Source organism: Falco biarmicus, chromosome 7, assembly GCF_023638135.1.
Source record: "Falco biarmicus isolate bFalBia1 chromosome 7, bFalBia1.pri, whole genome shotgun sequence".
Taxonomy (NCBI): domain Eukaryota; kingdom Metazoa; phylum Chordata; class Aves; order Falconiformes; family Falconidae; genus Falco; species Falco biarmicus.
In genome coordinates, this window is record NC_079294.1 from 17,218,777 (window position 1) to 17,246,053 (window position 27,277).

The window sequence follows — 27,277 nt, forward strand, 5'->3', positions numbered from 1 at the left end:
TACATAAGCAGATAATGATTATATAAGACAGGAAGATATTATATTGAAGGCTAGTATTGTAGTTGGTTCTGTTTGATGCCTTTTGTTTTAAAGACTTAATTTAAAAACTTGTAGAACCAATGTGACAGCATAGTAATATAAAATTCAGCATGTCAATTCATTATTACTCTGATGTAGGCAAAGAATAGTGTGTCTGGTAACCTCAGGTGAGAAACTGAAGTTGACAGTCTCAGAAATAGAGGAAATTTATTTTCCACCTGTAGCTCATTACTCAAATTAGTGTCCAGTTAAACATTTCCCTAATGTGAATCTGTGGGGATTTATTTGCTCAGTTTTGGTCAGTCATAAAATAGCTTAATTTTTTCATAATCAATTTGTGATACTTAAAGCAGTAGCCTTTTGAAACAGTGAATTCTACTCAGTCTTCCTCAGTTACACTCTTCATTATTCTACCATTCTATCAACCTCTCTGTTGGCAAACTGTTACTTGTGTAGTTTTCCTACCTACTAAAAAACTGGTGTAGTTTTAATTTTAGTGTTGATAAAGCAAATAAATACACTGCCTTCTCGTTCACATTTTCAGGTTTTACCTGTGTACAAAACAAAATTCTAACAGTGTACAAAAGCTAAAGGAAAATGCCTATTTATTCGTACTGTTCACTTATAAAAGTAATGCTTATTTCATGAGATGAATAAGACACAGATATGTAATATGGCATGATGCATCTGGAAGTGTTTTGGCTTAGTATATCATTCCCTTTAAAAACATTTGCACAGACTTGCTCCTGCCTGTGACACCATGCTTTGTAGCTCTTCCAAAGCCTTTAAACTCATTTTTGCGTTTATATTCATTTGCATTAGGGTATAGTTTTCTAAATAAAATATTTTCTTCAAAACGCTACTTTCAACTGAATATGGTGCTTTTAGGAGACAACATTTGGGGAGAAGATTAAAATGACAGCCTACTTTTCAGCAGAATGTTTACACACCTTCATTAATAGTAGTAGTATTGCTGCTTATATGGCAGATCATGTTACAGGTTTTGGGAATCCTTTTTGTAGTGTGATCTGAGGTATCCAAGTGGCAAAGCTTTAGCTGTGAGTTGGGGCAAAACACATGAAGAACAGGAAAAGAGTAGTTTTTCACTTTGTTTACACTGAAGCACACACAGGTTAAAAGAATTTGGCTGAAGTCACACAGGCAATCTTCGGCAGAGCTTGGAACCTTGCTAGTCTCATGTCTGGTCTACCCTTAAGGATTCGATGGTATAAATATACCACCAGCTGAACTCTGTCAGCAGTTGTTCCCAGGAAGGAGGCAGCTTGTGCAGCAGTGTTGTCCTTTGAGAAATCTAAAATGAAATGTTTGGTGGTTTTAGAAGGCATTTTTAAAAAATCTTTCCACTACTATTAGTAATTAATTGGTATATGCAACGACCCAGACCAAGCATCTGGAGAAAAAAACAATGCCTGTGCTTGCAAGGGCTGTATTTGAAAATCAGCTAAAGGCACCTCCTGGTTTATGTTATTTTTCTCATTGTACTGTCAACATCAGTGAATAAAAGACTGATAAATAGTCCTAAAATCACTCCTGCTTTATTTTGTGTCTTAGATTTATAAATCTGAAAACAGCACAGAAAGCCTTTTGCCTGACTTTAAATACAGTCAGAGAAATGTGTTGACACTCAATAAATAAATAAATTTGAAAACTACCAAACTGGAATCATCAAGTCTATAAACTGCTTAGGATTGTTGAGACCAAACACTGTTTTAAAGGCTGTTTTGAATTTTCACCTATCTTCTTCCTTAAGCTCTCATAGGATATGGAGGTTATTCTGAATTACATTTTCTTGATACTAAGCAGTTTCCTTAAGAGCTGCATGATGCTTCAAAGCACAAACTGTCCAGTGAAACTGAACAGGTAAACAAGGGCCTGCTTTCACCCTGTGTGAATAAAATCCATTAGTGTTTTAAGACTTTTAGAGTTAGTTGTATCGTAATGGGTAAGTAGCTACAAATTTATGAGTTTGTAGTTGGTGGTTGGATAATTTTCAAAATTATCAACGTCATCAATATTTTCCTTATAAAAGTGTGTCTCTGCCTGCCAAGTAGATGACTGAGCTAACAGGTTTTTTGTATGTTTTTATTCTTTATTTCTCTAGCCTCCAAAACTCTTATAAATAGTATGCTACGGGACCCTTCTCAGATTCCAGATGGAGTTTTAGCAAATCAAGTCTATCAGGTATTAATCACAGTTGTCTTTTTCTTTTTTTCTTTTTTTTTTTTTTTTCCTGTGGCAGTGCTGTTATCTGCCTAGCAGAGTAAAAGATTTTAAACCTCATTTAATTACTGTCATCGTAAACTATCAGTGAGGTCAGGGTGCACCATAAATGGCAATGCAATATTTGTGAGGGGAGCATTTCACTTTTTAATAGCTTGCTTTTATAGTGAATAAAAGCACGCAGTTTTTGTTTTCTGTGATTAAATCTGAACAGCATCTGATAGCCTTTTTGAAGAAAAGTAATTACTGTTTTTAAGATAGTGTTTAACTATAATGTTTTTGTAGTTGCCCATCACTATACTACTTCTCTTATTTGCCTGCAGTGTACTGTGAATGACTGTTGTTATGGACCACTGGTGGACTGCATCAAACAGTATCCTTTCCCATAAAATTTTAGGTGCACAATTGACGAGCTTAGACTGTGTGGAAGGGATGTGTCTAGCTTTAACCTGACATAAAGTTCTGCTTCACAAAACACATTTCATACACCTCTGTTTTACATTCAATCAGCTAGAGGGTCACTGCAAAGCTTTCTCTTACATTGTTTAACAAAAATCAGATGGACCACGGGAAGTTGTCAGTTTGGTGGCTGCATGTTCGTATGCCTGATTGAACCTCTTTGGTTTTGATTAGTTGAAATGCATGTCTAGTTTTCTATTAAGACTGGCTGACCAGGCTTTGAGCGGTGGAGTTGAACTGAAGATACTCTCCAATATCAACTATAATGTGATCAAATTTAAAAGTTGCATAGATAGTGTTCAACATTATGGCATTGTTTTCTTATGAACAGAAGTTTTAATCAGAATGTTTTCAAGTGCAGTTTAGGTGTAATTGACCAATTAGTGTTTTTAAACTCATATCTGACATTCCAATGCAGTTCTTTTACTTTCTATCATTCTTAAAGGAAATTAGACTAGCTGTAGAAAGAACGATGTAGCTTGAATTTTAACTGAAGTGGTTTTTTTGTAGTGTTTAAGTGGTTAATTAGAGATCCTCAGTATCCAGCAAGAATACTGTGGGAACTCCACATAGTGCTGAGTATTCCAGATTAAGATTATAATTTGTTAGGAGTAATTGCTGTGGCCCCAAGTTTGTTTTAATAAACAAACTTTAATTAAGTCCTGAATGAGTAGCTCTTCTGTTTCAGCTATCAAAGGAACAATTTCAAAATCATGGACTGCTATCAGTGAGCAGGCTAGCAAGGCAATTCCCTCTGAAGCCCTAGAGAATCTCTGCATGGAGTTTGGGGGAAGATCTTGACTTCACTGTACAGTTGTAAGAAGGAACGTTACAGTGATGTTTAGTTATGCATGAAAAACACCACCTTGTAGTTGTGACACATACAGTGGTTACCCCTTAAAAACATGTTCTTTCCACTAGAAGTACTTGCCTGGTGTCTGCTACAGTCTCAGCCCTGCTCCCATTAACTTCAACAGCAACAGAATAGTTCTAATTGTATTAGTATTTTGTGGGTTTAATCATAATTTTAAGTATTCATTGAGACTATCTTCAATATTAAACACAGCTTTCTGATGGTGGATGAATCTAAAACGTTACACTTTTTAAAAGGTTGTTTATCACTTAATTTAATTTCCAGATTTTTAAGATTAATATTTGGTGATGAACAATCTGGCTATACTCTTCTGAAAGTGTCATGTTTAAAAGTAGTAATACATATGTAGAATTATGAACAGTTTTTAAGAATAACTTGCCTGCAGTCTGAAAAGGTCTTTACTCTCCTTTTCAGATTCTGGTTCAAGTGAGGTTACTGAATGCGCAGTGACATCAATGAGAATAATGATGAGTTTTTCAATTCCATTTTGGTACAGAAAAGTTTAATACTAAGCTGTGCGACTGCATTATCTGCAAGTATGTTGCTGAATTAGATGTTAATTTTGAGGTGCATAAAATAGTTAAAAATCAATTTAAAGTTAAGGTTTTAAAAGCATAATGTCTTCTGAAGGATTGCATATTGATTTTAAATATAACTATCTAATTGTATATGCATGGACTAAAGTATGAAGTCAACCTCTTTGTAAATGCCAAGAGGCTATTTTTCAGTAATAGTTCAGATGCTTACGGGAAACTAGGCTGCTAGATTGCATGAGTAGAAAATGGCTTGTGAGGTTATTTACAAGTTTTGCCCCATGGTCATTGCCATACATCAATAACAGGTATTATTATAGACTAAGTCTAAGTGTTTCTGCTTATGGAGCATTATAAATTCTGTTTGCAGTATTTTTCTTATGGTTTTGCTGTTCTTCATTTGCCCCTTTTGTTCTGTAACTGCTAGTAGTGCTTAACATAATATATAGTTTCAATTGATAAAAACTCTGTGTGTGTGTGTATATATATGTATATATGAAACGATTCCCATACAATTAGGTTTTTTGCTGTAAAGCTAAAGTGTTGATATAAATTAATTAATTAACTCTAACGGTAAGGTGATCTGTACTTTTACGTTTTCAGAAGTAACTCTAAAAAGAATGAGGAACTTACCTGTTTGTAAGGTAAGATCCTTTATCATGAGGTTCCATAAGGTTCTTCTTAAAAGCTTCCAGAATAGAACTTTGACCTCCAGGAGGATACATTAAAAATGTTTGATGTGGCGACTTCTTTACATATTGCAAAGAATAGCACATTGGATCAACAGGCCATCAGTGAAGTGAAAAGGACGTCACTATAAAATATTATTTCATCCTTCCCTGACATTGGTTCATGTTTCTGAAAAATCAGTTAAGAGGATGTTTTGTTACAGTAAGATGTTTCAGATGGATGTAGTGCCTATCAGTTTCAGAATATAAAGGAAAAAACAGTTTATTTCATTCTTTGCTGAATTAGAGAATTGATACACTAGTCAGTAAAGAGCAACTTCAAAGATAGTTAATGACATGTTTTAAGCTCACACTTGCTTTAAAATTTGGGGTGGAAAATAAAGCAAAAATGGAAATATTACCCTTATTTATACTGAATAAATATGGTCTAATGGGCCTTCATTTTGTAAAATCTATGCTGATGATACAGTAGTCTGGTTTTGACAAAGTGCTAAACGCCTCTGAAAATGCCTGTAAGGAATTTCAAAACTTGGGGTTCAAATCACTTTGGAAATGCAGATGAAGGCAAATAAATTGTATCATTAATTATTTTACCTATGATGTTTTTCTGAAGTTGGTTCTTTTCCAAAGTAATCTTCCATTTCTTAACCTAAAGCTATCAGCGCTATTGGGCATGAGCATGAAGTCTTGCTGCGAGAAATGCTTTTGGAAAAAAATCTCTCTTTCATAGGTAAGAATGTGTAGTAGAGGCTAGCCAGTGAATCCTTAACTTCAAAGATTTCAATGCCTGTTTACTTAAGAAAAAAATAAGCAACGCTCTTTGTATTAGGTTGTAAAGGAAGAGTAAAAAATGATTGATGCTGTACATGTTATCTTTTATTGATTTAGAACCGAGCAGGAACTCAGTTACCTAATACCCTATATATACAGCACATGCACAGGCTTGCAATTAATATTTTATAGAATAAGTAGCTGAAAAAAATGCTTTAATATCTGCTGCAGTATTACTTTTGGTGTCATGAGATATTAGCCATAATCTAGGCCTTATGAGACTTAGGAGGAAGCATAAGACATATTAGCTTCAGAATGCTTTATGTATTAAAGAACTGCTAGAGGATTCACTCATTTAGCTTTCTGTGCAGTTTCTGCTGAATTTTTGCCCCCTGCCTCCCAACCAATGCAAGTAGTCTTTTCATAATCCCTATATTTAAAGTTATTTTAGTGATTAATTAGTTAAGAAGTTATTTTCATTTTTTTCTTTTAGCCTGCACTACATTTCTTGTATATGAGTGCCATTAAAACAATGATTAGTGGTTAAAACATCATTTTTCTTATTGTGATAATAAACTTGACAATGACTTCTTAAATCTTTGTTTCCTTATGTAGTGAAACAATAGCAAAGTGAAATGCTTTCTTTTGTGAATGGTTGAGTGTTGTACTAAATTTGTGTGATCAGGGATTTTTGCTGGTTTTACCAGAAACTTATGATCTCTCCTAAAGTTAAGATTCAAGTTAAGATTTTGGAAACCTTAAACAAATCTAAGAAATTACAAAGAGTATTAAGGGTTTTAAAAGATTTATCCATACGATTAAGGAACAGAGTTAGTGTACTCTTTATTTTAGAGAAAAATGTGAAAAAGACAGGAATAACTATACAAACTAATATAAACTTGAAAATGACACTGTGAAAATGTGAGGAGGTAGTTTTTCCTACTTGGCTATAAGAGCAGAGGTACAGGTAATAGGCTTAAGCTGTAATTGCAGACATGATGTTGAGTTAAAATGCTAAACAATTCTAGGAACAATAAGTATAAAACAAACTGCCAGGGAAGGTTATGGAATCACCTTCAATGAAAAATTCAAGGATAGACTTGACACTCATCCATCAAAGCTGGTAATGAAATCAATCCTGTCATGATACAAGGGAATGGACTAGATGACTCACTAATGGATCCTCAACCCAACGATTATCATTTTATTTGGCTTGTGCGAGCTTGTGTAGTACACAAATCAGATTTAAATTTTAATGTTTCACGACCTTGGATAAGCATCAGTTTTGTCTTTAGAAATAAGCTTTAAGAAACCTGTGCTGTCAAATCAAAATATCTAGAATGGATTAACTCATTAGAATACAAAGATATAAAGGAGAGAGCTTCATTTATTGTTTACATTTTATGTATTGTTTAGTCATTATTTGAGATATGTTAAGTGGTCGTATTTATTATTTCTGTGCATTGCATGTGTGTCTAAGGTTCTAGGAATTTTTTATTTTTTTAAAAAAAGACCCTTTTCCTAAGTATCTGCAAGAGGAACCCTACTGAACCCCTCGCAATAAAGTCTTTACTTTCTGAAAAATTAGTTCCAATACTGCTTGAAGAAAACTTCAGGAAAACAGGAGAGATGACAATATTTCCTATAGGTCAACAAATTCAGGCTGTGTTAGTCTGTACAACTGCATTCCAGTTTTGAAGATGGCTTATGATGTAGATTGCTTTGCTTGCAATTCCATTACTTTTTGACACATGTTAAAGAAACAGAATTCTTGCAACTTCCATATTAGTGTACTATTCCAGGGTACTATTCTTCAAGAATAGTAAGTTTTTTGTATCAGCTATGTTCACCTGAGCAACAGAGAGACTTTTACAGGAGAAGAAAACTCATTCAAAGAACACGGTGAATATAAATTGTGCCAGTATAGTCTTGGAGCATGAAACAGCTTTTCAGGTCGAGGATGTAATTTGTCAGTTTCTAGAGCAGTTAGCTTTCAAAGTCTACAAATCAGAAGTAACACCTTCAGATTCACCTAGAAATTGATTGGAAACCTATACAAACTAATGGGGTTTGCATTTTATTAATCCACTGTGCATGAGAAGCACATCACATACCACATCCTCTCTTCAGCAAAAACACGGATCTCAAGTAATCACTTTGCCCAAGTTTTAAGTAATCAATGGACACATTTTCTCAAAACAAGCTGAGAAAATCACTTGCCATGCTGAAATGCCAGGAATTTCTAGGTTCTATATAGGATCTTTATTGTTTTGTATCTTTACCACAAATATATTAGGGAAGTTTTTAGCTATGTGGGGAGGTTCTGACCTTTGACTGAGATCTTGCTCTGCTTTGGTTCCCACCAAGATGTCCCTCAGTAGTAGGCTGGGTATAAATCATGAAATCTGATTGATGTTTTCTCTTGTAATCTTAAATTTGCAGTTGCTGCTCATTCATGCACCAACAGAAGAATGTTAGGTTTCTTTGTTATATCCAGAGGCTAGTATAAGAACAATGATGTGTTAAATGGTTATGATTGAGTGTGAAGTTATGGCAAAGATGAAGCTGCAGTTCTGTTGGAAATCTGAATTAATGGGGAATCTGTAGACAAACTACCTAGTAGGGATGTTTCAACATAATTTTCAAATCTGAGGATGCATAAATGTAGCTGTCAAAGCTGCTGTGGGCTGGTTGTTAAATTATTCTCTTAATCCATGCTAAAAGATCTTTTAAGGTGCAGAATGCTACCTCTGTAACTTCTGGACCGATCTGAAACACACCTGAGCTGAAAAGTTAGAATTTCTTTCCTTTGTGGTGGGGTTCTGTTAAATAAAAAAATTATGGTGATTGTGGGGAGTTTCTGTAAATGTGGGGGGTTTTTTTCCCAGAAAGTTATAAAGCTTGAAAACACTTGAAGAAATTGTAATATATAATTATGTTCCTGCACATGATAGACAACTCACATCCATAACAAACATCCATAATTTCCCAATCTTTATCACAATACAGAATGCTAGTAGAAACCAAGTGAAAACATTCAGAAACCGATTCAGAACAAAAAACATGTTCTTTTTCAAGTCATGCATTAGTATCAACTGATTTTAAAAGTAATCAGGCATCCCTGAAAAAAGAATCTGCTGAAGAATATTAAAAGTAATGCTGATGCAAACTCTAGTTAAGACACCTGCCAAGTTACCTATCAGGAAATGTGTTTACATCTGTCCTGGTTTTCAGTGGGGTTTTTTTAAGGTAAATGTCCCTGGTCCCTGAATTTCCTATACTAGTATTGGTTAGATGTGGAAGACCGAACTTTCTGTTGCTATTTGTGTGTTCTTAAATAATAAAAATTTCAGCTGGGACATCCTATTGTCTTTTCTAGACAGTTTTAAACAATTAAAGAGCAGGTTACAGTTAAATAAGCTGGATAAAACCAGGATTTTTTTTTTATCGAGATTAAAAGCTTGCATAAAACATTTATTCATTTTTACATTACAGCATAAAACTCTCAATTCATAGGTTCAGTTAAATTAGAACCTTGTTAATCTTAACATCTTTTATCCATATACCTGACAATCTGAGTTTGAAAAAACAGCCAACAACCAAGTCTGTCTCCAAATCCTGGGAAAGTTTAATAGCTGATCAGGTGATACAACGAAGTGTTGCTTTGCAAAGAACTTGTGTTTACAATATAGTGTGCCTACAGTGAAGAAATACTCTCAAATTTCAAACGAATTAACTACAGCTATCAAAACAAATAAACAGCTATTGCAGTTCACACTTAAGTGAATGTACAACTTCAGAAAATTACTCCTGTCCTGCTTTCAATATGATTTCACTATATTAAAAAAAAATAATTCAGACATATATTCTTTGATGAGAAAGAGGGGGGAAGTTTTCTTTAGGCACTTTTAAAATATTTTTATTTCTAAGAGCGTATGTTTTTCTTGTCATTAAAATGTTACTTGGACTCAAACTGCTGACCTTTCAGGATATGCACAAAGTATTCAAAAACTGAGTTCTGAACATTGGCCATGAAACTACTGTCCTAACCTGATAAATGGATTGGAAATAAGCTACCCAACAGTGAGAACGGACCATTAATTTTAATCAAAGGTGATGCAGAAAGGCGAATGGGATGCATGACAATGTCAACAGCCCAGTAGGTGTTAAGGGGCTACACAGCCTTACTTGTTACTAGGTAGTGCCATTAGTTGAGCTTGGGTGAAGACAGAAAGCCATGCCTGGAATTGAATGACCAGGTCACTCCAAATTCTAATGGAGAAATGGTGTTTCAGAAATACCAATATAATGGTATCGGAAATCAAGGACAATAGTTTAGAAAATATTGAGGGCTTGCTTGGGCTTTTTTCTTTCAAAGGGAGTACCTTTTGTCTTTTGCAGTTTTATCTTGCTCACTCATTATTGTTTCTTCAAATATTCAGCTCTAATATTTGTAAGGAACAGAGCTCTATAGTTAGCAAAATTTCTAAATCTGTGTATGTTCTGAAATTGGATAAATTCTATAGAATACAGGATGCAATGGAAACTAAAATTGTGGGTTCTCTCTCCTTTAATACATTTCTGGAAGAGAAGGGTATTCTTTGTGTTTTTTAAAAAAACTTTATGCTAACATTAAAGTAAAACCAAGAAGGCAGCTACAGTATATCTACATCTGTGATGCTGGTAGGATTAATCTTAACGCTTCCTAATGTGGGGAAAGTCTTCTTTCAATCAGCAAATATACCTCTTTATTTTGACTATTTGGGGGTTATAAAACACTGTATGACAGCTTGAATTAATGATGTTTATAATGAAGAGATAAAAATGCAGGGATGACAAAGAAGCATTTTTATATCCATGCTTCAGGTTTTCTACAAAGGTTCATTTAATCTGACACAGCATTGCATGCATAAGAAAGGTATGTATGACTGCATTAGTAATTCTTGCACTCTTATTTAAAATAAAATTAGTTATGGTGCTGTCTACTTAAGAGAATAGTTTTATAACCAATAGTTCTTATTCTCTATGTATAGCTGAAGATCAGCTTCGTGCAAAGGGTTATGACAAAACACCAGACTTTATTTTAGAAGTGCCAGTAGGTAAGTCTTTTGAAAGAATTTTTATTATTTTATTTTGTGTAGGAGTGTTCATGCTAAAATATTATGGCTACTTAAGTGTTTTATAGGATACTACTCTTTTTTTTTGGTAGTTACCCAGTAATTTAAGAACTTCTAGTTTGGGTCAGAGAGGTTTGATCTTAAGTGGTATAACGCAGTGTTTCCTCTTTGGTCTCCGCATGGTTTTGTCTCATCATAAAAAGAAAAAAGGGAAAACAAGCAGCAGTAAGAACCCACAAATCCCTGTTTCCTCTAGCGTGCTCTGCCCACTGTCTTTATGAGTTGAACTCTGAAATACCTATAATTGTATAATTGCCTTAAACTTCTAGACCCAGTCAGTTCAAAGCAGTTGTAAGAGTATTACCATTACATCTGTAGGTCATTGCGTAAAGGTTTTTCATTGTGCAGTTATTCTTTTGCCATCATTTTGCATCTAAATACAACTCTGTACTCTGCTTTTTAAAAGCCCGTGAAGCAAGAAGGAATAAAATAGGTAAAAGGTCATGTCAGAGTTCACCTACACTTTCTGGGCTTGAGGCATGTAGGAAGGTAATCGGATGACCTAGCGGTTGGGACATGGAAGAAAAAATGTCCGTGTTGTCCAAGTGTAAAGGATTATTAATCACCTTTATTAAATCCACTTTCACGCCAAAAGACTTCTGCTTTGCCTCCATAGAACGCAGCACCTGTCTATGCAGATATCTACTTTTGTGTCTATCACAGAAAATGAGAAGGCCAAAATCACTATGTGAAAGTCACATGACTAGGTTTTTTGTTCTTTGTATTGACAATAGCTGGAATTCTTACTGAGATAACTGATTATCTGGTATAATAACTGGTATAAGGAATTAAGTGTGTACTATAAAATGTCTCAGTACTCAGAAGTGCTTGAGATACCATCTTTCAGCACAATAATCTGTTTTCCAATAGGTAACCAACTATGTATATGAGAGTGTTCTGAAAAGTTTTTAAAGACTTTCCTTAGCTCTATGGTGTTTGTATTCCTAATTACATTTCCAAAAAAGAAAAACGGTAGTGATGTTAATAAGAGGTTATACATACAAAATAAAAAATACCTTTCTAACTGAAGCACTCCATATTTGAAATGGTGAGATTTGGCATCCTAATGATCTGCAATTTGCTCATGTCAAGCCACACTTGGAGAGTTTGTCTGCTCCCTCACTTCCATACTTCTTATTTCTGATGGGTCTCAGGAAGCTACTAAGGAATTGAGAGTATGAGGGAACAGGTTTTTTATCGAGCCTAAAGTTAGCAGGGAAGATTGTGAAATTACAGAACCACAGAATGGCTGCGGCTGGAAGGCATCTCTGGTGGTCATCTGCTCAAGCATGTTCACCTGAAGCTGATTGCCCAGGACTCTGTCCGGGAGGCTTTGGAATATCCAGGGAGGGAGACTCCACAACCTCTGTGGGCAGCCTGTGCCAGTGCTCAGTCACACTCTCAGGAGAAAAGTTTTTCCTGATGTTCAGAGTGACCCTGATGTGTTTCAGTTTGTGCCCATTGCCTCTGTCACTGGACACCACTGAAAAGAGCCTGGCTCCCTCTTCTTAACACCTGCCCTTCAGATAGTTACATACATCAATAAGATTCCCAAATAGTTTGGACTACAATACACACAATAATACTTGTTATTCAGATACTTTTACATTATAAACATATAAGATTATGTCCCAGCTATTCAGGAGCCTGATTAAATGGAAATTAGAAAAGCAACTAGATGTAGCTAGGTTTTTATTTCTAGAGAAGGGAAATGGAAACACCCAAAAGAACTCTTATATTCGTAATATTACCCTATTAGAAAGGAAGTTAAAAATAGCTATTAATTTGTTTACATGGATTTGTCTCTAAAATCAGAATAGTGATAGTGAATTACTTTTTTTGAATTATTGACATTGACAGGAAATAATTTTCTACCTGTTGTCTGATATGAGCTAAACATACGGCAGTCCTTGCATTCTCTTCCTCATGACTCAATACATAGCTAGCAAATGCAAATGCTTCTTAGAAATTGCTTCTCAACTAACTACAGAGTTTATGCCCCAGCTGTTATATCTCCTGGGGTCTAAAAGTATTGGGGGGGTGCTAGGGCTGGGGGGAAGGATGTAGTAGTATAGACCTACACAAGTTAACTTGGTTACTGGTAACAGGGTGGTGGTGCCGTATAGAACTTTGTGTGGTGACTTTGTGAGTTACCTTACCCAGATTTCCTGAGTAATTTTAGTCTGTGGTAAATCATGTGCTGCCATAGCCTCTTCTGATCTTTCTGTATTGTGCATCTGGGTCTGCATGCTCTTTGAGTACCTCAGCTTAGGTGAAACTTAGGCTAAGACATCATGGCTGTGGATGTTACAGGCAACTCAAAATAAAGGAAACATTTTTAAAGACCTCAACAGTGATACTTCACATAACCTTTTTGGAGAAAGAATGATCTTTTAGAGTGACTCTCATGATTTCTGCTGCAAAATTATGTTGTCAGCTTCAGAGAGGACTTTCCTTTTACCAAAAAAAGGTAACTCCATTGATATTAGAAATTCACTCATGCAAGAAATGAGGAAAGATGTGAACCAAAGCAAATGCCACAGCTTTGAAACAGAAATTCAAAATCACATTTTTTCACATAAGCCTTCCTATTCCTAACTTCTTTCTGGTGAAGCATTACTGATTTTGCAAAAGTAAGGAAGCAGATGTATATCAGTGATACAACTTCCTTGCCACTCTCACACCTTCCATTCTGGATTGGTGAGAAGTTTCTGTCTTTAGCAGCTTAGCTAACTGTTCTTGTTATTCACTAGAAGTTTTCAGTTCCTCACCTGACAACTCATTTCCAGGAAAATAAAGGTGAAAGTAGCATGCAGTTGCACCTTAGTCTAGTCTCTTTTTCTTTACATTGTTTGTGTTAGAATAAATGCAAATATTTAGAACAGGGTGTAATTAAACTGAAATGGACATAATTATCCTTTAATTGTTTTTTAAAACGTCCTATGTGCATGTATGAAAGACAGTTTTATAAATATGTAACTCTGTTGCAAGCATGAATTATGTGGCAGATCGGGGGCTAAATAGGATAGTCCCATTCTTACAGCCTGTTGAGTATAATTTTCAGATTTAGGTTTGTTTTCTGCTCTGACCCTAGCTGTTGAAGGACACATAATTCACTGGATTGAAAGCAAAGCCTCATTCGGTGATGAAAGTAGCCACCAAGCCTACTTGCAGGACCAATTTTGGAGCTACTGGAACAGGTACATTTCTGTTATTTTTCCTTACAGATAAATAGGACTGCATTTTTAAAAGAAATTGATGGAAAAAACACTAGTAACTTTGGTATTAAGCCATGTGAACAAAGTACGTGTAACTAATCTGGCATTTTGAATGTCACTAATTAGTATTTCAAATTGGAATGCTGAAATACTTGTGAAAATTTCACATCATAATTGTTAACATGCAGGAGATATATACAGTGATTTTACAGTGATGCTAGGTGACAGAATAAGTTACTTTTGTCCAAAAGTTGTATGTCAGTTGTTTTAGTACCTGATGTTGAAGGAAGATTTTGCTGTAGCATTTTGTAATACCTGCACAGTGCCAAACCAAGTGGGCTTTGTGTGTAAAGAACTGTATTACTCATTGACATTGCATCTAGGGCAGTACTGTTTCACTGTGGGGTTTTTTTTAATAAATTATTTTTTTTAATGTTACCTACATTTTAATCAGTAATAACAATTATCTTCAAGCTAAAAATGTAGTCAGGAACATAAGGAGGGAAATAAGTTATGCTAAACAGAGTTTTTTAACATGTTGATGATATTGGTATAAAGATCTTTTCTTTTAAAGGTGGTTAAAATATGTTTAAAAAAATGCTTTATTCTTATAAAAGTCATGATTATACATACTTACATATCTTTCTGTGATACTAGAAGCCTCCATACTGGAGATTTTTTCTTCCAAAAAAAATCTTAAGATGTTTCATCTTCAGTTCCATTTTGTATGTGGTGGAACCCTACACAAAGTAGGAAGTGAGGTAAATGAAAGTTTTAATAAAAGGTTTTCAATAGCATAAATTTAGAAGTTGGCTCAGTGTTCACAAGAAAGTATCAATGACATCTGAAGGATAATAGAGAAGATAGCACAAACACACGAACGTACAACAGAGAGACAGTGTGTGCCAACATCAAAGGCTAGTCTGGTGACCGTTAGTATTTCAGCTGAATATAAGAAATGCCAAGGTGAAAGTAACTAGTCTTAGCTGAGGAAATACCTTAAAAGCAGATTCTGTAGGAGGCAGCAGAGAAAGGGAAACCACATTTTCAGAATAACATTATCAGAGTTGGGAATTACACTCAGCAATAACGTTCTTGATTGATATGAAAAGGACCTGCTCTTATTTAACAATCCCAGAAAGCAGTGACTGGGAAAACCTGATGGTAAGGGAACCTCAGGAAGTCTGTCAGTTGTTGGATGAAGATAGTATACTACAGGAAAGTTGTAGAAAAGAATTTGTGAAATACATAACCAGAATACAAGACTTAGAAAGAAATTTGAGTATATAGTTATTTAGGCAAATTGTGAGAATGGCAGGAAATATGCTGATACAAGTGGTGCTGAACATGCACATTGGTGTAAATAAGAGGAGATGGATCAGATCAAGCTGGGAGGAGGCCATTAGATGTACTGGCTGGAATATTTTCTGAAGAGAAAGGATGCATTTGAGGGGACCCATGATGGTATCAGAGAAAAGCAGCTCCAAAAAGTGAATTTTAAATAGATAACGTGGGCATAAAGATACTCACTAAATTGAGATGGAGTGAAAGCTGAGCAGACAAGTAGGGTGAAGGCACTGATCCATTTGTTGTTTGAAGTAAAACTGCCATTGCAAAGTTGAAGTTGTAGTTTCTGTCTTTTTTTGTGCTGAACAGAATGACTGTTCACATTTTGACTTGAGCTATGAAATGTGTAAAACATTTGAGAATAGTGTGTACCATTTGAATATGACAATTCTGAAAGAAACTTCTCTTATGCTTATATCAGGAAACCAAGACAGCTAACTTCATTTTAATTTTATCATGTACTAATTAATATTGCAGCTTCAAAAATGGAGTAACATCTCTGAGTTTAGTCAAGTACCTTTAACGTTGCAAAAGCTAGACTGAATTGATATGTGGATCAATAAGACCATTTTGGAAGTAGTTTTGAGATTTTGCCAAATCTTTTGTCATAGCCATTCATATTAGGAAAAAAATGAAAAAATTGACAGTTTTTAAATACAGTGGCTTTACATTTATATAAAGGAAACTAGAAATCTCCTTGGTAAGATTTGTTACTCCCTAAATCCAGAATTTAGTGATAGGTTAACTATGGAAATTAGGCAGGTTTCTGTGGGTGGGATTTCAAAATAAAATCCCATTAGTTTTAATTTCAGTCCAGCTTGGCCAAACTAACAGTATCACAACGTCTTCTGAAATGGGTTCTCAGTTACTGTAGCTTCCAATATAAAGAGAGTTAGGTTAATGAACACATGTTGACAGATTAGGTTGCATGTAGGTTAGACAGTTAACTTTCATTGCTCTCTGAAACTGTTTATACAAAAGGACACAGGTGTAGCTGCACAAACTGTGAATCAATTTTGGATGATTTAATCAGCCTATGCAAGGATCTCTCAAGTGAAAACCAGCTTCCCAGTCAATTCACTGCACCTGTGTGTCTCCTTTCCTCTTGAAGGAGGAGTCATGTGGAGAAGCAGCATCAGTTCACAATAGCAGTATCATAACACTCAGCTGATAGTTTAGGGGGTTTTATGCCTATATGTTGGTTTAACTTAAACCTGAAATGAAATTGGAGTGAAAACTTGCAATGTTGCCTGTTAAACGTAGATAGAAATACATGTCTAAAAAATTTGAAAGGAATGAAGGTAAGAGGTTTTACACCTTTTCCATTCAGTTTTTTTTGTTTCTCTGAGATAAAAAGTTTCTAGGATTTTTTTCCCACATCCATCACTGATGTAGGATGAATTCTGCACACAGCCTGACTGAAAGCTCTGAACATAGCTGTGGTTTGTTTGCTGTTATGTTTGTATTTCATTAAATCCTGTACTCTCTGCTAACTAAGTCTGTGAGTGTCTTAAATTGGTCTGTACTGACAGAAAAGAAATGGCACTTTCTCATTTAACAGAACAGCTCCCTAGATGCAGTCAACCATGTCTGTTCACCTCAGTGCAAAAGAACACCTTTTTATTACTCCGAGTTCTGCAGGGACAGCTTAGCAAGGTTTTTTATGGCTCATACATCAATGGTATTGTTAAGCAATTTTCAGTTGCAGTGCTGCACTGCAACCTCATCTTCAAATTAAGCTTCACATTAAAAATGTACAAAGTGTACCTTGTCAGTGGGTTTGCACACTTGTAATTTAAGATGTTGTTTAGATATTGAGATTTTTTTTTAATAATAAAGAAACAGGAAAAGACAAGTTTGGTCTTGCATATTCCCAGACTGATTTTGCAGAGTGATGTTTTAGAAAAAAGCTATTTTATGTACTGAACAAACTTAGTATAAAATGATTCATGTACTTTCAGAATCCCTTCCCTCAATATGTTTGTTCCTTCAAAGTGGTGGCATCCACTGAGCAGGCTATAGCTTTCACTGCCACTGGGTAAACAAGACAACTGCATGTGCGAAATATAATTGCTTTGTGCAGGTGTACTAGATACCACACTTTTCATTGTTCACTGGCCTACACTGGTGTATTCCTTGTAATCATGAGGATGAAAACTGTTGAATAGTCTGCATTACCAAAGGTAATTTGAAGAGCATGAAAAGGAAAGAACGTTGATTGTACTTTAAAACAGTGTCTGAGAACATGTAAATTATTTTAGGGTTGAAATGGATGCTGATGTTTGGAGGGAGTTTCATAGTGTCTAATATTTTAATTTTTTCTAACTTAAATTAAAAATTGGAGTTCTGGCTGCAAATAGGCTGTTAGTCAGAGCTGATAAGTATGACTGCTGTTTTCTAAGAGGCATATAGAAATCTGCAACACAAGGTTCAAATAGTAATTAGTGGGTGCACTGTCAGTGACTTACTGTAAGAAGATATAAACTCAAATACAGCAATTTACATTTTCTATCTTCTGCAAGTCTGGCTAAGGCATATGTACATTCTGGAATGTAATTTCTAGAGAGTCCCAGGAGAAAGCTTGATGCCATTATTAGCTAAAGAAACTTTACTATATGTGAGGAAGACCGTAGGAAAATGTCATATTTGACACTGATATTAAACTAAATGCAATTTCACATAGTGAAAGAGAAGCATTTCATCTTCTCTTTGAATAAAAATGGTAAGTCATCCCTGTACTAAATTCTTTCACTCATTTGCTTATATTCTAAATGTTGTTGGTCTTACGCTTTTTTGAAAGCAAGTTTCCCATGAGTTAATTTTAAAATACTAACAGCCTAAATTCATGATTAAATGTGTTAATTAATACATTGTCTGATCTTGAGACTGCAGTTTATAAAAGTCATAGTAAAATTATTGTACATTCCCATAGATTAAAAAGGTATTATTTCAGATAAATGTGAACAGAAACAATGCAAAAGATTGTGTTTCAGTCACAAACACAGCCAATGTGTTCTTAGGATTTTTTTGAGAAGAGTGTTGTGTTCAAATTCATTTGCAGTTGACTGTAAGGATGAATCATGTGTGAGCAAAGGCTGAATCAGAACAATACACATTTTTTTCTGTTCAACTGTTTAAAATGGTTTGAGATGTTACTGTGAAGACTATTTAAGTAGTAATTGTTGTCTGATTGTAGTTGATAGGGCAAGAGGGAGGTATGCTGTGGGTTTATGGATGTCTGTTCTATAACAAGATCAGTATTCTCCAGTTGCATTTGGCTTAAAAAGTTATACTGGTGAGTTGAAAGCCAGTGGTGTAACAACTTGACTTGGAGGAAACCTTGGGAGTTGCATTTGTCAAGTGGCTAGGAAAACTGTTCATGCATACCAGTATCCAAAGCTTCATTGGCAGCCCAAACATAAAGAACTGAAAGGTCATTCTTCTTCTTGCAGTATGATGGTTTGTTGACATATTTTGACACACTGGTACAATGCTGAAAGGTTTTGACCTTACTGCAACACTGAGGGACTTAGGGTTTGTTTAGCTATCTAATGCTTGTAGGTTTTCACACATGCTGGGTTTTGCTCTGCTCCTTTTTCTCTTCCTCCTGGCTCCACTTGAATTAGCGAATTAATCTTAAAAAAAAATGAATGTAGGTAGAAGACAGAGTTTGGGATTATTTTTGCTGCTTAAGACTATATGTGGAAAAGTTTCGTCAAAAATAATTTCCTTATTTAGAATCTGCTATGCCAACTCACTAGCCATAGTAGCACTGAGTAAGATACATTTGGTTATAGACAAGAAGAGAATCAAAAGCAGTGAAGAGTGCCATTTTCTACTACTTTACTGATTCAGTAGTTTACTTTGTGAAGATAATAAAATTCTGTGTTCTCCTGTGAGATAAACAGGTATATGTGTATACTCTCACACATACACGTACACACACAGAGGCTTGGCTCTGCACTTCACAAATGTTATAGATGCATTTCACTAATTTCCAACAGCATTTCACATGAATTATCATCTTCATTTAATGCCAGATGAACACTGTAAAAATCAACATGTAGTTTATGAAAAATAAAAGTATTTTTTCACTTTAGCTCAAAAGTAATGTTTTTCGATTTTACCAGTCATTCTCTCCTTAACAACATGATAGAATAACAGAGCATGAAGGCATTTTCCATTGAGACAACAGCTTATGCCTAGCATTGCTATAATGTTAATTGTTTGGCTGAGCATTGTAGGTTGTTTTATTTTTATCAAAACTAATTTTTGTCAAAGCAAAGAAAAAAAGGCCGTACTGTATTCATATTGGCATTTACATTTGAATGATTGATATTAACTAAGCATATATTTTCATGCGTTGTTCTCCTTGAATATTGTATTTAATATGAACATGAAATTATGATTTTCACTATGATTTAATTCTATTGCTTAAGCCTTTTTCACTGCTAGACTGATAGATTCACAACTTAGAATAGCAAATGAAGCATTACATAGCTTTGTTCAATTTTTTCCTTATATTTTTCTGTACTGTCTTAAATATTATCATGTCACAGGAGAGTAGTGCAGATAGAGCATTTTCAGCTTCCATCCACATTACTGCAAGGCTTCAGCTCCAATTTTCCTGGTATTTCTCATTCAGATTAGACAAGCATCTAAGTTTATGTACAATAAGAGCTGACAGCATAGATCCTGCTATGCTTGCCAAAGGCCTGGTTGCAGACACTCCACTATGTCAAAGAATGTCAACCTCCCACAGACCTTACCTTTCAGAATTCCTTGTAATTTTTAATTGACATTTACATCTGACATTTTCAATGTATTTCTTAGTGTTGAGTCTTTATCTACCTAGTAATAGTTAAAACCAAACCAAAGCGAAAAGAATCCCTTCCCATAAACTATGATATCATATATTTTTTATTTAACAAGGTCAAGTTGCTGAGCTGAAACTTAAGAATGACCCACTCCTCCTTCCTTCATGTAATTCTATATTTGCTAGTCTAATCCATTTCAAGTGACAATTGAGGATGGTAGTAGGATTATAAAGTGAAATTTAACTCTTAGTACTAATAAACAAAGCTTAAGTGTATTATTATTACTCTGCATCATGCACAGAAAGGATACAGAGATTCTGAGGAATTTTTAAGAATACTAATAGAGATTTTCCTTTGAGTCAGGTACTTGAATATTGGAAGTGGTACCTTCATGCCTATATTCATGCAACATATACATGTAGAAAGCATAATACTGCAAATGAAGTGAAGTTGGCAAGTATGTAATTTACCTGTGTGTTGCACTGTGTCATGCTTCCTTGCTTTCAGAAATCTCAAGTTTTCATTTGGTTTAAAATACTAATAGCCTAATAAATTAGTATGAGCATAATTATCCATCTATTAGAAGTTAGAATGAGGGGCTACAGTTGATCATAAATGTCACAAAGCAAAGAAGTAGAAGAAGCATTTTGTCACAAATAATGCTGCTTTTCTTCTAATTAGTTAATTTACATTTTACAAATTAAGGGCAAAATTCAGACAGAAGATAATCTAGTAGCATATCATAGCTCTACTGACCTGTATTTGTATATGCCAAATTTAAGTTAATTAGAAATGTAGATGCTGTTTGTTTTATCTGTCAAAAGGCTCATCTTAAAAAAAAAATCTAGACACACTTTTCCCCCCAACATTTATCATCTAAATAATAGTCTTGCCAAGATGGCAGCCTCATAATAAACTCTTTTCAGTGGAGTGATGGGTAATGAAGCTTGCTTGTGAAGGCAGCGAAAAATGTTGTCTAGCCAAATGTGTGAATATGATGGCTAGAGAATCAGTGGACTTTCTCAGTCATCAATCTTTTTAGTAGCCTCTTATACATCTGAATATTTTGATAGATGATCTAATAATTGAGTTATCTATCTTTCTAACTATCAGAGTTGCATAAAAATTATTCTCACATGCTATTGAATAGTATATATATTGGGCATCCAGTAAATTTTTCAAAAAGGTCCGAGAGGTGGAGGAATTTAGTTGTGTCTTAAGCAGCCTTTAGTATATTAAATGATAAACTGTTATATACAGAATATAAAACTATTTGTACTAATATAGGAAAAAAGTAAATAATGTCAATAGCTGATTACAGATAGGTCTGGCAGTAAATAAAGCATGTAGAAACATGAGACTGGTGAGGTTAGTGCACAATCTAAGAGAGATTTGAGGTATAAAATGAGTAGATTCAGTAGTCCCTGGCAGGTTAATGGACAGCAGTCACATTTACACAGTTGCACAAATTCCTTGTGTCTAGGAAATCTTTGCTTAGGCAAAAAGAGATGCAGTGTCACTGTGGAGTCCCAAGTTACTGCTCAGCCTCTGTGAGAGCAGTTTCTCTTGATTAAAGATGAGACTGAAAAGTGTATGTTGAAACTGCCCACGTTTTATTTATTCTGGGTGATTGTGCAATACAGATTTGTGTTTCCAAAGCACAAGAATCTGCTTACCTAGGGCACTAACCTTGCATTAAAAAGGAGGCACTCGAGGTATTTGGTTAAGTTGCATTAAACACATCATCAGATGTGTCTTACTAGGGCTTCTGAGCAGCAAAGAAAAATGATAGTTGGTGTATTTTTTTAAACACTGTGCTTCGAAAAGACATTATATACTTCTTGATTTTTCATGCATTTCTACTCACAGGGTCAGGTCAAAATTATTATAACAGTTATAAAAGTATTTTTGCATTAAGAACGTTTTTAATTCAAGTATGCCTTTCCCTTCAGTGTCACCAGTTTATGCTCAATTACATACTTTTCTATCTCAATTACATACTTTTCTATATGTCATAAAATGTTTCTTCTTGTAAATTCCTGAAAACTGTGGGGGGGACTCTTTTTTTTTTTTTTTTTTTTTAAGTAGCAGTTATTCTGGATTACAGTATATTTTCATTTTCTAGTACTTTATTTGTAGATTTCATAACTACAGCAAGGTATAAACAAGTATGTTGTATGAATTGTTCTCCAGTTAGCAAAGTGACTTTTCTTTCTCTATTCAGAACTAGTGACTAGGGTACTTTCTTGAGAATATCAAAAAGTTGCTCGCTCATTGCAGAATTTTAGTGGAAAAGGTATCAGAGGGATCTACTTTATAGTTACTACCTGCTTAAAGGTGAAAGAGAAAGATGGATTTGGATGTTATCATTTGACAGGTACTTTATGAAAGTATCATTGGACCTTGCCACTGCAAACAGATCTACAAATTTAACAAAGTTTTGGCTGTCTCACTGACAGCTGTTGTGACTCTTATGCTTAGTAAGCAAAATTCTTGACATTTAAGAGTTCTTGTTAAACATGAATAATTAGTTTGGTGTATTTTGGGTACACATAAAGCAAGACACTGAAATAAGATGATTTGACTATCGAAAATGTAAAAGCTTGCAGTGAAGATCTGGTTCTGAAGTCCCACACTCGTCTTGCAATATTGCATGCCCCATAAACAGTCTACATTCTTGTTTTCATTAATGTTTACATTGATTTTAAATTACGTAAGTGTACTTTCACATAAGCATAACTTAAACCTAGAACTAAGACAGTAGGAAAATTACAAAAAAAAAAGGTTAAATGATTTTCTCATTACTGGGAGAGTTTTAATATAAGAAAGCTAAAATTGATTCTGAATATATAAATTCATAAGCAATTAAGTGGAATTGATCAAAACTAATGTCTGATTTTCTTTACTATGTGTGGCTGCTTGTTACTTGAAGTAAATTGGCAGTTATTCTAGTTAGTATTTGTAGCAGTCTGCTTATATACCAAGCTCCTATGCATACACAGTGTGTTATATAAACTTACGTACGTATTTGTGTGTATAATTTTAGAATGTTTATATCTTAATTTAGGAAAGAGGTCTTCATTTCCCTCTCTTAATCAAAATAGCAAATATTTTTGTTCCTTCTGGTTTGTCATTTGATTAGCATGCTCTCATCCATCACTGGTCTTTGAGATGAACATCAAGAAATCGTGTCCTTTTGTTTTAAATGATAAATATGCCTTTGTTGTGAATACTTACAGACATTCCAAGATTTAAATCTGAATTGTCAAAGTGTAACTGCACAGCTTCTATGATGTGTGACATGATTAGTAAAATAAAGAACTTTTTAGTTTTTCATGCATAGGCCTTAAATATTGACAGTACAAGGCTTGTTTAGCTGTGATGCTGAAAAAAATTGTCCTTCATCCAATGTTTTTCTAAGATGTGTTTTTTATCAACAAGAGACAGTAAACTGCACAAGAGTCTCTGCGGACATTCCTATTTACATGGTCCAAACCTGTCTCTTCAGGTTTCATTATTTAGGTCTGATGTCTAGTTAGCTTCTATCAAAACTAATACCATCTGAAGTACCAGGCTTCCGGTGGTCACACAACCAACATGAAAATTTCTTCTATCTGACTAATATTATTAAAGACAGTATCTCTTTAAACTTGCGCTTTGTTTCGGTGTCTAGAGCAATTACATCTTGTAAATGCATTTCCATGAATGTTTCACTGCTTGTTTCAATAGATTAAATACTTCTCAACTAAATTATATGCTGCACATTTTTAAATTAAAAAAAATAGCGAAAATGCAGGTGTTCAGACTAAAGCTTTACTGCCGTTCTTATTATGTCTTGATGCTGCTAAGACAGACAGAACTACTGATTTACTGGGTTCTCATTGTTGGAATAATACAGTAAGCTAAAATAGGTGTCTGTCTTCAAAAACATTCTATCAGATATTTGTAGCAAAAATCAAGTGTGTCATGCAAATATGTAATTTAATTTTAGTTCCTACAGAAAATGTGTTCCTTGAAATCTTTGGGTTTGCTTATGCATGATATTTCTTTTCTGCTGTTGCATTTATTGTATTCTGAGTTTATAATGTTAAATTCATTTTGTGTCCTAAGTTCAGTAATGCTGAAATTGAATCTTTGAAATCCACAATTTCACAACACTGCAATTTATAATTTTGAAATTTACAAAATATTTCAGAGAAGAATTTAGTGGGGGATCCCACAGAATGATTTAAGGGCTCGTGATCAGCTTATATATATAATACACTGCAATATTTAGGGTTTTTTGCAACTTTTTATTCTTCTTTACCTCCCAGACTTTGACCACAAGATTTTTTCAGTAATTGTGTTGATTTGATCCCAAGCTTGTTTAAATTACAAATTCATGTAAAATTGATCTCATTATTTATATCTCTCTATTTGGAATGTACTATTTGATTGATTAAAAAAAAAATTTAAAGTATACATATTTCAGGCCCGCTGTAGAACAGTAATTTTGAAAGTATATTCTCATTTTTTTGTTTCAAAAGGAGAAATATCTTTGGTCCTTTGCAACACAGCTCAATAAATTGAGATTTTCTGGCATATGAAGGATGTGTGTGAGTTTTTGAGACGCTGAAGCTGTAACCCAACTTGAAGAAGACAATGATGGCAGTGAGCTTCTGTCCAGAGTTAATCAGCTGCAGAATTTGTAAACTGCGTATGTGTCAAAGTTGAAAATGTTAGCACTCTGATAGAAGCTTGAAAAGGTTAGACCTGATAAAAGCCATCAGCAGTTAAAGAAAGTGATTTATGGGAATGTAATGACACAAAATGCCTCATTTATCACTCATATATAGATAGGTTAAGGTTTCTGTGTCATACTTTAAAAACTTGACCACTTAGAATTGTCAAAATAGGTGCTTAATTGCCCATCATACATTTCAGCTCAAATTTCCTTTGCTTGAATTTTGGTGATTTTACTGGTTTGCTTCTCATATGGTTCTTTTTAAAGTCATTTATATTTGATATTTACTTCATATTTGTTTCAAATGGTATGCTCAGTGCTCTGTTAGATCTTTTATTAGGTAAAGCTGTTGATTTGAGTGCCATCCAAACCTTTTGTTGATTTACAATTTCATTCAGCCTAACTGTAAAGAAAGCAAGTGAAGGTTTCATTTTCTTTTGTTTTATACCACTAATTCTCATCAAGAGTTTACAGCTTTCTAATTCAACCCTTACATTTCCTCTCGAAACTGAAATATGAGACTTAAAAGTGAGATCCATCAATTGGTTTCCAGTTCCAGTCACTTAAGTTACTGTTTATCTTCATACAAATTAAATTTAATCCAAAACTACCAGTACTGTTAAATGATCCTAAAACAAAATAAAAATGTTAGAAAAAAGGCAACAGTAGTATGTTATCCTTCTGCTGGTTTGATTTGAGGATAACAGCAAGCAAATCCCATAGATTTGAGACTGACCTTTTTTTTTTTTTTTTTTTTTTTTAACTGTCCACAGTTTCATCGTAATTCTGAAAAAAAAGTAAATGCAGACATGGGTAAATCCTCTTTAGGGAATTATCTTTAAGAACATATTTGTAAAATAAAGCAGGTACTCTAAAGACATTGCATAAATACTAAAATACAGGTTCAGCTACCGAAAGAAAAAGTGTGATAATGAAGTTTGTAAAGATTCCTTTTTCTTTTAGCTGCTTACCCTTTTAAAACTATTTCATCCTCTTATTTCTTGATTTAATACAGGAAAAACTGAATAGAATAATTTTAATTCTTAATATCAAAGAAACTTACCTTTTGTTAGCTTTCACAATTTATGGCCCCAGTTGTATAGCATTCTGTTTGTTCAGCGATGACCTTCCAGGTTCGATTTAAAAAGAAGTCAGAAGCATTTGTCATGTCTGCTCAATCTTGTCCAGAGGTACCTATTGTAATTATAAAGGACTAATAAGGTTGTTTATAATATAACAGTGTGACAACCCTAAAAAATATTCTGGAGAGCAACTTCTTTCTTTGTGTGTGTGTCTATCGTAAGGTAAGAAAAAATATCTGTAATCTTCTTGCTTTATGTTGCACCGTCTTTTCAACATTTAGTTGAGAGAGCATAAAGAACTTATACCTTGAAAAACTTCTCTTAGTTTTAAAAGACAAGCTGTAAAATTTGGTCATTAGTAATACCTTGTGGAAATACTCAGTAATAAATATAGGGTGCAACTGTGCTATAGCCACATTAACTGTTATATATAGAAGTCATGATGATGTACTTAGAAACATTGAATTCTTTTCATAGTGTAAAAAACCCCAACGTTTATTAACATGTCTGTTGCAAAAATGTTTAATACATTAATATAGTGAGCTCTGCTTCTCAGAAAAAAATCCAAATTGAGACAGTCTTGTTTACTGCATTTTAAGTATTACTATAGTACTGTTGTAAGTAGGTGTTATAATAGTGGTGTTTTACGTTATATGTCAGGTTTTTTTACAGCTGACTTAGGATTTTTCCCTTCTTATGTCTTTGTCTTGCTTCCTTTCTTCTCTTTCCTCCCCCATTTCAGCATCATCCAGCAATACCACTTTTTTATAGGCATGTATATAAGGTAAAAAAAAACATACTAAAACCAATGGAATTTGAATGTTTGAGAGAAATGTTTACCTCTCTTATAGGGTGTCTAACAACACTGTAGTATTGTCAGGCTACCATACATCATTTAAATACCCTGAGACAGCAAAAGCAAAATCTTGACAATTCAGTAATCTCATCATGTGATTTCAAGAAAGCTTTTTTTCGTTTGTACAATTGAGACAAATCTATGTTGTATGTATTTATGGTTGTTAAACTCAAAATTGTCTCATTTCATTAATTTTTAACATTGTGCTCTCTTAATGACTTTGAAGAAATGTATTAAAATGCCTTAATTACAGGGCTAGAAGAAGAGAAAGCACAAGTCTTTTTAGCATATGATCTTTCAATTGTTCACTAAAGGATAAAGAGGGCATTCAAGCGTGGTTTAGATAACTGTCAGCAATAATAAAATGCAAGGTAGTTTGTAGAGCCTTTAGAGACCTTTTGGGGAAACAGATTTAATGAAAAAAAATAAAATGGACTTTTCAAAGAAATCC

At 34.2% G+C, this 27,277-nt stretch overlaps 1 protein-coding gene across 9 annotated transcripts in view; it reads left to right on the top strand.

The window, feature by feature from the left end:
- The window catches only part of CDIN1 (CDAN1 interacting nuclease 1), a 146,216-nt gene that overhangs the window by 50,120 nt on the left and 68,819 nt on the right, over positions 1-27,277 (top strand). For 8 of the 9 annotated variants that reach the window (XR_008822869.1, XR_008822870.1, XR_008822871.1 and 5 more), the window contains 5 exons: positions 2,162-2,241; positions 2,604-2,653; positions 5,498-5,565; positions 10,640-10,705; positions 13,878-13,983. Coding sequence is in view for 6 of the 9 variants with exons in the window: in XM_056344980.1 (XP_056200955.1) it covers positions 2,162-2,241; positions 2,604-2,653; positions 5,498-5,565; positions 10,640-10,705; positions 13,878-13,983 (370 nt within the window). In the remaining 3 variants the exon portion in view is untranslated. The remainder of the gene's footprint in view (positions 1-2,161; positions 2,242-2,603; positions 2,654-5,497; positions 5,566-10,639; positions 10,706-13,877; positions 13,984-27,277) is intronic. The other variant, XM_056344984.1, reaches the window with a different exon arrangement.